The sequence below is a fragment of the Electrophorus electricus genome, chromosome 14 (assembly GCF_013358815.1).
Source record: "Electrophorus electricus isolate fEleEle1 chromosome 14, fEleEle1.pri, whole genome shotgun sequence".
In the NCBI taxonomy this organism is placed as follows: Eukaryota; Metazoa; Chordata; class Actinopteri; order Gymnotiformes; family Gymnotidae; genus Electrophorus; species Electrophorus electricus.
This window is the reverse complement of record NC_049548.1, coordinates 19,712,134-19,722,538: the sequence shown is the minus strand read 5'-3', so window position 1 is coordinate 19,722,538 and position 10,405 is coordinate 19,712,134. Positions and strand designations below refer to the sequence as shown.

Sequence of the window (10,405 nt, the reverse complement as noted above, 5' to 3'; positions counted from 1 at the left end):
TCAATTTTACATGTATTTAATATTCAGTCATATAAATATTTGATACAAAATATCACATTGTACAAAGCATAGATAGATGGCCATTTTGTCAGAGATGGTTAGGTTTCTCTTTATGCTCTGAAACCAAGCCAACAGACCACACACAACCCAGTCAAAATGTCCTCCAACATCGACATCTCTTACTATTCACTGTCTAATAGAGGACCAGGATGTTGAAACAGGACAATAATGACCAGGATGTATAACCAGTATTGTTGGAAGAGGAAATGTCATTGCACCAAGAGCTAATACATTTTAACCAAACATATATTTTAGGATTGTTTCATTCAGGATAAAACACTTCTTTTATGTCAGATTGGCTATAATTTTAGTACAAAGGTGAGATTTCTTTATAATTTCACTGGTCACCAAAGTTTGAAATTTTTTGTTTCATAAACTAAAATAAATGGAACCTATAGTACTTTTTATGCTGAATTCTGATTTTAGATTTTTTTTTTCTATCACGTATTTTTAGATGACAGGGCAATAAAATTTTACATTAAGTATATATTACCTGTTCATAAATAAGGCTGTTTTTTACACTCAAAATATGTACAAACCTACTTCTGAAATGTACAATGTATGATTTTTATCTGTATTTGGCCCCAGGAACATCCCTCTTCAGTGTCCAGTAGTCTCCCAATATAGAGGGGAAACACTTTCCTTGGTACCAGTTTTCCATACTATACATAATGGCAATATACAATATGAGTATACTGGAACAAAAAACTATGGGTGATGGACCAATTCTGAAAACATATTTGAACAGGTATTTTTGTATGAAGCAAAATCATTTTCGACCAGTGTTATTTGAATTGACATGCCATTTAAATCACTATATGAAATATCCCAGAATATAGTAACTTTTGTTCATTTCACAATTTCTCTTTGTTGTCCAGTGTCCGGTGATTTCATGTTGAAACAAGAAGTGCAATATAAAACACATTTATTGGCCCTTGGTGAGACAAATGACCCTTCTTATTGAGTACTTTAGTATGTGTAGATGTATGAACTTGTATTTGAAAAAGTACAATTAAATTAAAATAAAGTTAAATTAAAGTACATTTCAATGAGTCTACATTGGTATCTCATGGTCACAGCTCTGACATCACACTACCAAAGATGGGTCAGCAATTACACTAATGATTAACATTATGCATTAAATTTGAAATTTATTTTTGGCCATCTGGGGCTAACATAGATTTCAGTGTTATGGTTAATACTTTGGATTCATCAGTTGATCAAAGATGTTCAAAGTTACTAAGTTGATAGCCTGGGGTCAGGGTGTGGGGTCAGGGCCTGGGGGTTTGTCTAGGGAGCATATCTGGGAGGAACTAGTGCAGACTGAAACCACTTCTTTTTCTTTTTTAAATAAGCAGCTGGAATTTTGTGTTGCTGTAAAACAGTTGGTCATCCCAACACCATTTGTGACCAGGGCATTCTCAACCCAGACAGCTTCTTTGCACTTGAAATTAGACTTCAAATGGTCTGATACAGGAAAGCACCTTATCACACACAATCCAACAACCCAGCCAGTTCAGCCCGTGGCATGAGCCAGGCTCCATCTGACATGTCGTTACTATACAAAAACACTGAACCAGTCCACCGCCTAACTACTGCACATGAAACAACAACCAGTTATAGTGAGAATGTTCTGAATTCCTTTTAACATGAGTCATACTCCACCATGTCAGTGATTGCTTCCACCAATGGTATGTGACAATGCATTTGTACAGCATACTCAGGCTTACAATAGCTAAAACCCTGAAACAGACTTGTACACACATGTACTTTGTGACATTTTCAGTATGCGTAATGCATGTTTGTAAAGCTCACTCAGTACCTTTTATTCAGCCAATGGCTTGTGGCTAGGGTCAAATTACCCAGACCATACAAAAGCTAATCCCCATTCTCCAAAGGTCCCGAGAAAGTCCCGTCAGACATGACATCAACAATTCTGTCCTGCAAAAGGGCACTTTGGGAAAACCACATCAGAGCTTGCATCACACTTTCAAATGCCCCTCAGCGGGTACGAGTGTGTTTGACTGGCTTTGAGGCTCCAGTTAACCCCTGCTGACCCCTACTGACCCCTGACCGATCCTTTGGTTGTGGGACCTGCTGCTCTGCTTGCCTCTCTCTGCTCACGAGTCTCTGTCACTCTCCTCTCCACCATACATGTCCGCTAGCTTCTTGAATCTGGGCCCCCAGTCGCTCAGGCAGTCATAGTCCTGCAGGCCCTGACTGCTGTGCGTTTGCAGAGAGCTCAGGCTCTCTGCCACAGAGCCACTGCCCTCGTACGCGTAGGTGGCCAGTGAGTCATAAGGGGGCGCTGTCGGGTCACAGTCATTCTCCTGCAGCTTCTGTGAGATGAAGTCGCGTACATCCGTGTGGTCACACGCCCGTCCTACCGCCCACCGCCCGGGCGGGTACAACATCTCTGGGACAACGTCCCGCCTGTGGGCAGAGTCCTCCACAACTTCAGGATGGCGCAGGGTGCCAATGTCAAAGGCCTGAGTGTCCTCCTCTCCTCCACCCTCATCATTATAGCTCACCACGTTGTCTCTCACATCCTCCTTGGACATAATGAGAGGTTCCATCTTCTCTGCCTGTCTCCGCAGAGCCGCAAACAGGACCACAATCACTACAATGATAAACAGAATACCATCACTACTCCACAAATAATAGATCAGATTACCATCACTATTCCACAAATAATAGAACAGATTACCATCACTACTCCACAAATAATAGAACAGATTACCATCACTACTCCACAAATAATAGAACAGATTACCATCACTACTCCACAAATAATAGAACAGATTACCATCACTACTCCACAAATAATAGAACAGATTACCATCACTACTCCACAAATAATAGAACAGATTACCATCACTACTCCACAAATAATAGAACAGATTACCATCACTATTCCACAAATAATAGAACAGATTACCATCACTACTCCACAAATAATATAACAGATTACCATCACTACTCCACAAATAATAGAACAGATTACCATCACTACTCCATAAATAAGAATATAACAGAATACCAGCATTACTCCACAAACAATAATATTGTTATGCCATAATACCGTCATATTGACTCTCTAATAATTTAGCATACAACAATACTATTGGTACTAGTGCAGAAGGTACTGTCATCTTGTGTCAGAATGGGAGCTGGTGAAGGCGTCATCTTACTGAGCAGGATGAAGACACACATCAGGATGGCAACAAGGGCCCCGGTGCTCAAACCAGCGGACAGTGCGTGCGCATCCGCTGAACACTGTCTTGGGTTTCCATGACGATCACACGCGCACACACGCACTGTCAGCGTCGCCGTGCTACTCTGTTCGGGTGACTCTCCGTCGGTGATCACCACGGGAACCAGGTACGTGCCCCTCTGGAGACTGCTATAACCACTGCGCTGTGTCACTATGCTGGCAGTGTTATCTATGGGAAAAATACAGTGAGAGAACAGGCAGAGCACCCTAGGGCACTGTGGGAATCCTCACTGCAGAGCTGTAATCAAGGGAATATTCAGCAGCATCCAAATGAAAGATACAAGGGTGAAGCACACACATACACAAACACACAAAAGCATGAAGTGAATTGACTGATTTCAGTCCAAACACGCCCATTCAGAGCTTATTAACAGCTACGGTTGTTTTATTTCCAATAGAAACCTGCTACACACCCTCAATATTGATCACAAATCAATAATAATCAAGAACGTTTGTACAAAATGTTTGTACAGAACCCATTGCTAGAAAAACAAGCACAATGTCAACAAAGCTTTAAAAATGTTACAGTTTTCTATAAGTCACCTTTGTTGTCTGTGACAGTGAAGTTGGCCTTTACAGAAGCTTCTGGTGGCAAACGGAAGAAAAATCTGTGACCCCCAGTGGGCTGGTCAGCATCTGAGGCACTCACAGTCTGGATCCTCTAAAAGAGAAAATGATGGCTGACTAAACATACACAAGTAGACATTTATTTTAAAATCCACCATTTCATATGACATTTGTGATGGTAAAAAATTCATAGTGGTCACCAAGCCAACAGTAATGTCAGAAACAAATTCATGTCTGCCTGTTCCATGGTACTTTGACAGAGTAATTTACAACTACCTACCTCAAACTGAATTTGGAAATATGCTTAATTCAGTAGTTCGGTCAGTAGTTCAGTCAGTAGCTCAGTCAGTATTTCAGTAAGTGAGTAATTGCCTTTAACAAGGCCTTCAACATTTTAGAGCCATTCAATCTGGAACTCCAGTAGAACATCAGTTGTTGGAAGGTCCCCATTGCGGAAGGTTCTGATTCACCTGGCCAGCTTTGACATTTTCACAGATGAGCGGCTCATAGGTGGTGTCGAAGGTGGGTGCATTGTCGTTCACATCCAGCACCCTGACATACACTGGCACATGGCTTATCTTGTTGTCTAAAAAGGACATTAGAGGAAACAGTACTAAATAAGCACTTTTCCTTTCTACCAAAAGGGCTGAAATCTGCACTTTTTTTTTTTTAATAAATGTGAAGACTAATTAATTAATGTTAGAACAAATAAATAAATATTTGAAGTAACCTGTCCAGCCCCATTATGCCAAACACTTAATTTATGAAACATATCAACACTTCTACATATTGATAGCTACGCCTGATGGATATGGGAGAAGTGATCTTTACTGTACTCAGCAGACAGGACAGAGGTTCTTACTATACTCAGCTGCCTGCACAGAGATGTTATGCCACGCATGCTCCTCTCTATCCAGAGGACGAGCGATGTATACAGAGCCGTTGTTTGGGTGGATGTTGAACACGTGGTCCATATCTGTATGCCAGTCTATCAGATACCTGTCAGTGGACAATATAGATCACTGAGGAGCTGCAGGATTAAAAAAACAACAACAACAACAACATGGGAAACATTAGCTCGTCCCATTTTCACAGTTCTGATATTTAGATTATCTAACAAGCAAGCTCTACCACTCTGTCTCGTAATTGCATTTCATTTGAAGACTCTCAGATTTCCATTACCAAATGCTCATGTAGTCCCTCAGGGTTTCAGACCCTTTTAACAGCTGGCACTAAAAAGTGAACCATATGCATAAGCTGTATACTGATGAGGATGAGCATATGTCATCCAGTGCGCTTACACCTGGCAGTGAACAAAATAGTCTGACCACTGGGTTATTGACCACTGGGTTACTTTGTCATAGACTTAGAAAACTTTAATGTCCTCCAAGAGGCAAATTATAGTACAGCACAGAACATATAAACACATTAAAGGCATATCAAATAAACAGAAATAACAATATTCCAAATCATCTATAACATCTATCCTAACTACCATTACAGCAATCATGTAAAGTGTATCAAACACATCCTCTAGTGCATCAAACACATCCTCTAGTCCATCAAACCTCCTCTAGTGCATAAAACACATCCTCTCATCTATGTATTGCACCAAGCTCTCCATGACTACTACATCTGTTTAATTGGGTCATTGCCATGGGAATAAATTAATTTCTGCCTCTAATATTGTGGTGTATATACCTCAGACCTCCAGGTGTCTTAGTTTAGCCCCAAACAACCACCACCTCCTGTCTGCATTCCGTGACAGCTGAACATAGGTTGCATTTACACTGATCTGACATCAGAACTGCAGCACTGCGGTAAGGTGTAATAGCACAGAAAACACTGCGCACAGAACAGTCATTTTCCCTGGAGTATCCTATGTCAAGGGCAGTGAGCTCTCAGACCTAATCTAAGGAGGCCTACATACACCCATGACACACGTGACATACACATGTTAGTACCAGCAGCACAAAGACCTCATGTACACATAATGTGAAGCTGGGCTACAATGTTGTATATAAGTCAACTGTCATTTTAAAATACTGAAAGCCACCCAGGAGAGTTTGAAGGCATAGATGGAGGCTCTTCAATGTGCATCCATTCTATCTCCACCTCATCTCCACCCATTGAAACTGTCTTGTTTTTGCTACTCTCTCACTCTCTCTGGATTAACAAAGACACATACCAGAATATGGGGCACTAGTATGATAAAGTTTTGAGGGCTTGTGAAATTAAGCGTGTGTGCAATGTAATTAGCACATCTGACAATTCCAGTGAGATAGTTCCCATGAAGAACTATAATATAGCAGTCAAAATATGCAGCACTTTGTTAGGAACTTTCCAGAAGGGTTATTCTTAGGCGCAGACATTTCAACACCAACCCTCTGTGATAAAGGCTAGTGCTTCCTATTCCTGGCCATCTGCAATCACTCTAATTTAGGGCTCACTGAGGGTCAGACACCAGCCATTACAGCCACAAAGCGCTGTAAATATGATTACAGGGTGGATGTCCATCAGAGGGTCTCTGGGAGGATGTGAACCTTGGGATTTAGGGATGTGGATGCCAGGCAGCGCACAGAGCACAGAGAGCACAGAGAGCATGAACAATTATCCCATATGGGATTTGGGATGGGTTCTTTGGTTGGTTAGTTAGTTGGTTGGCAGGAAACATTAAACCTTTCACTCAGCCTGTAGTAGCAAGGTGTACTCTAACAAGGACAAGAGATGGAGGTGTGTTAGACGAAGCAGCACAGATGTTTCAGCTTTAATTTGGTTTAATACAGCATTATGAGGCACTGCAGTAGGTCTTTGTTATTGAATATTACTGTTTACTACACACAGATGGACAAGCTCAGCCTGGACACAACAGCTACGATTTATCTGATGAGGATTTTTTCAGATCTGGAGCCAGACGCCAGCAGCAGCTGCTACCTCCTTTCCCATCACTGCTGATGAAGGAACTGTCCCTGTCTGAGCACACGCTCTAAAAAACAAGCATCCAAACACTCGTCTGTACCTGACTGGAACACGGTTAGCATCAGGGTCCACAGCTCTGACCGAGCCGATGACTGTCCCAATCTTTGCATCCTCTTTGACCTCCATCACATAGGCGGGGTGCAGGAAGGTAGGAGGCTCATCCTCGTCTTCGACCGAGATCTTGATGGTTGCCGTGTCTCTGAAAGAGTCCCGGGAGTGGAAGCGGGGATCCAGGTACACATTCTCCACCTGCACCCTCAGGGAAAATGTCCTCTTCTTCTCGTAGTCCAGATGCTGGGGAACAAGGAAAAGTTTCCAACTATTCATGTCACCCAGGAACTGCTGAAAAGGTGCAGGAGACTGCCCATGACTTCATAACAGGTCATAATGGCTGTTCTAGTTGACTTAAATGTTTGATGTTTAGAACATGAATCAGAAGCATATAAAGGTTTGAATTATGTGGATTACACTGAGAGGAGTCACTGAGGACTGCAGGAAGAGACTGCAGGGAGAGACTACAGGGAGAGGCTACTAAAATATCTGTTACACAGCAGTTTTTCATATCCTTGTTAAAACAGTACAGGAGACACTACAAAGCATTTTGTTCAGTTTTCGCAAGACTCACTTGGTAAGATGTGTGATATCATTGTCACCCTGATATACCAAGTCTGAACTCTCACAACAAGCTGTCATTTCACCCTACAAAGTGTCATAACAACCTAATGTCACCAAAAATCTGTCAGTTGACATAGATATGCCAACATGATGTCAAAAGTGGCTTTTAAGATTGCTAACTCTTGTTGGAATAAGCATATATGTTTATGTCAGTTGTCATGAAGGGCTTATGTAGTTGTCATTCAGTTATAAACAGTGACCTTCAGTAAAGGGTAACTATCTAGCTTTGGGATCAGAGAATTGTAAATCTAAAAAATACACCTATAAAGCTGGTGTATCTTAATAAAGTTGCCAGTGTATAGGTACAAAGTAAGCATTTCTATTAATGTGGTGATGAGTGTATGATCCATATAGATGATACAGAGCTGTGTTACATACTTCTGTTGTCTGACAGACACATATATATAAATGTTTACATGTATAAAGCCTTTCTGAAAGGGCAGTATCAGTCTTTTCAGACATTAATTAACTGGTCTCTCTGCATGCATTACCCCATCATGAACATTTTTAATATTTGGAAACCCTTCTAAAATAAAACATCTGGTCATTATCTGGTTCATTTCAAATCACAGTGAAGTACTCGTGCTTTCTCACCTTCCTCAAGGTGATGACTCCCTCCTGAGTCCTGTGGTTGGTGGAGATCTGGAACATGTCCTGCTCATCCATGATGGTGTACTCCATTTCAGCGTTCCTGCCAGTGTCAGCATCCGTGGCTCTCAGCATTCCAATCACACTGCCAGGATCTGATGACTCGGAAATGCTGAACTGATAAACACCTGCAGAGATCATGAACATCAGGTGAGAACCTTCACTGAGAAGGAGCCTCCTGCTCATGCACTGGTGTAGTGACCATCAGTAGCACCACTGTTACTGGGGACTGTTCTTGAATGATCACCAACACACAGCAATATCTGTTTAGTTTCAGTAGGGCAGTGATATTACTCTACAAGAGATTAGGTTTTATTTATATATATATACACACACGCACACATTTTCACAGGCGCAATAGGCATAATCTTAACACAAGCAAGTCAGTTTCTCAGATTAGCATCCCACCTGTGTCCCTCTGTCAGGCTGCCATGAGTGCTCCAGTTTCACATACCTGATCTCAAAATCTCAACATTAAAATGCTTTACATAAAACTTTACAAAGCTAGCACGTAGACAAGAAACTATACTGTAGTTTGCACATAAAGGTACAAGGTAATAAATATTAGAACTAGCATGGTAATTGCCTAAAATTTACAGGCAAATAAAAATAAATGACAGTGCTGCAGTCTGAGGGTGGATATGCCTTAAAGAATCAGCACAGATGGCCCTGGGGCCTGACTGTGCACCCTGTTTTAACGGACGGTGCGGCTGCGGAGCTGCTCACCCTGGGGGAAGCGAGGGGGGTGGTTGTTGATGTCCAGCAGGGTGATGTTTACTGTGGTGGTCCCTGAAAGACCGCCCATCTGGCCAGCCATGTCCTTGGCTTGGATCACCACCTGGTAGTACTCACGCACCTCACGGTTCATATTAGGCAGAGCTGTCCTGATGATGCCTGAGGAAAAAAACAAAAACAAAACATAGCTATGATTTGTCCAATGACAGTGCACATGTTGTATTATAAATGATAGAGAGGCAGGATTTTTTTTTAAATAATATCCTAAAATAACAGGTTGTACAGAGATGACCAATCTGGGGAACAGAGAACAGCACAGTGAGAACTCCCAGAATTCTGGGTGCCTCTCAGCAGACTTCATTTAGTTGAAAGTTAAAGTGCTGTTTGCTTCTGTGGTTTTGCTGCACTCAATACTGATTGCTAGTGGAATGTTCTTTGCACATTTTTTATAATTTTGTTTTTTCAGTTATTTTCTGTCAAAATTTTTGGCCATTTCTTTCTCTTTTTCTGTGTCCAAAATTTTGCTGCATCACTAAATAATTATTATAACATAAGTATATTAAAGTTTAGAATAATATGTATTATTTATTAAACTATTAAATGTAACAATGTAACATAGTATAATAATAAAATACTATATAACAATATAATACAGTTTTAAGATATAAAAAATGCCAGTCTCTGAGGCAGAGAGTTTTATGTTTATGTATCAGTTATAATGTATTACTACACACACAGATTATGGCCCCTCATCCTGGATCAGATATGAAAGCATTAAGCTGACTAGTAATGCTAATGTGTTTGTGTTTCTGGTCTCTTGTTTAAGCACAGGTTCTGGGGACATCCTGCTCCATTTATGTGCTCCCCATGTTCCTCTGCGTTGCGTCCGCAGCAGGACAGCAGGGTGGCGCCGTGGAGCTGGTGCAGGAGCACAGCTGTGTCCTCTCACCTGTCTCAGGCTCCACAGAGAAGTAGGGTTGGCCCTGGAGGATGCTGTACACCACCTTGGCACTGTTCCCGTATGTGGCGTCGTCTGCGTCTGTGGCTGTCACCTGCACTACAAACGTGCCTGAGTAGGAACCACAGAAAAACCACATCAAAATACGGATCGCATGTTTAACATGTCCACTCTGCACCCTTTGTTTTGGTGGATTACATATATTTTTTCTTCTGTAGAACTGAGAATGTGCTCATAGCCCTGTGTTGTGTTGCAAGAGCCACCACCTCCGTCTGGTCCTCCCCAGTGTGTCCCTTCCCTAACCACACCCCCCACAGCTAACCACACCCCCACAGCTCACCACACGTCAGTCTCCACCCCACATAGCTCACCGCACTTCTGGCCCCACCCCCCCACAGCTTACCACACCTCTGACCAAACTCCCTAGAGCTCAGCACACCTCTGTTCACACCCCCCACAGCTCACCACACCTCTATCCACATCCCCTGCAGCTTACACCACCTCTATCT

General features: G+C 42.0%; 1 protein-coding gene across 2 annotated transcripts in view; it reads right to left on the bottom strand.

The window, feature by feature from the left end:
• LOC113588618 (cadherin-6-like) overlaps positions 1-10,405 on the bottom strand; it is a 59,669-nt gene continuing 49,264 nt past the window's right edge. For both annotated transcript variants that reach the window (XM_027027882.2, XM_027027881.2), the window contains 9 exons: positions 9,888-10,007; positions 8,930-9,097; positions 8,150-8,331; positions 6,921-7,174; positions 4,764-4,900; positions 4,372-4,487; positions 3,878-3,995; positions 3,252-3,503; positions 1-2,680 (listed from right to left, as the gene is read on the bottom strand). In XM_027027882.2, the coding sequence (XP_026883683.1) occupies positions 2,181-2,680; positions 3,252-3,503; positions 3,878-3,995; positions 4,372-4,487; positions 4,764-4,900; positions 6,921-7,174; positions 8,150-8,331; positions 8,930-9,097; positions 9,888-10,007 (1,847 nt within the window). In that variant the 3' untranslated portion in view covers positions 1-2,180. The remainder of the gene's footprint in view (positions 2,681-3,251; positions 3,504-3,877; positions 3,996-4,371; positions 4,488-4,763; positions 4,901-6,920; positions 7,175-8,149; positions 8,332-8,929; positions 9,098-9,887; positions 10,008-10,405) is intronic.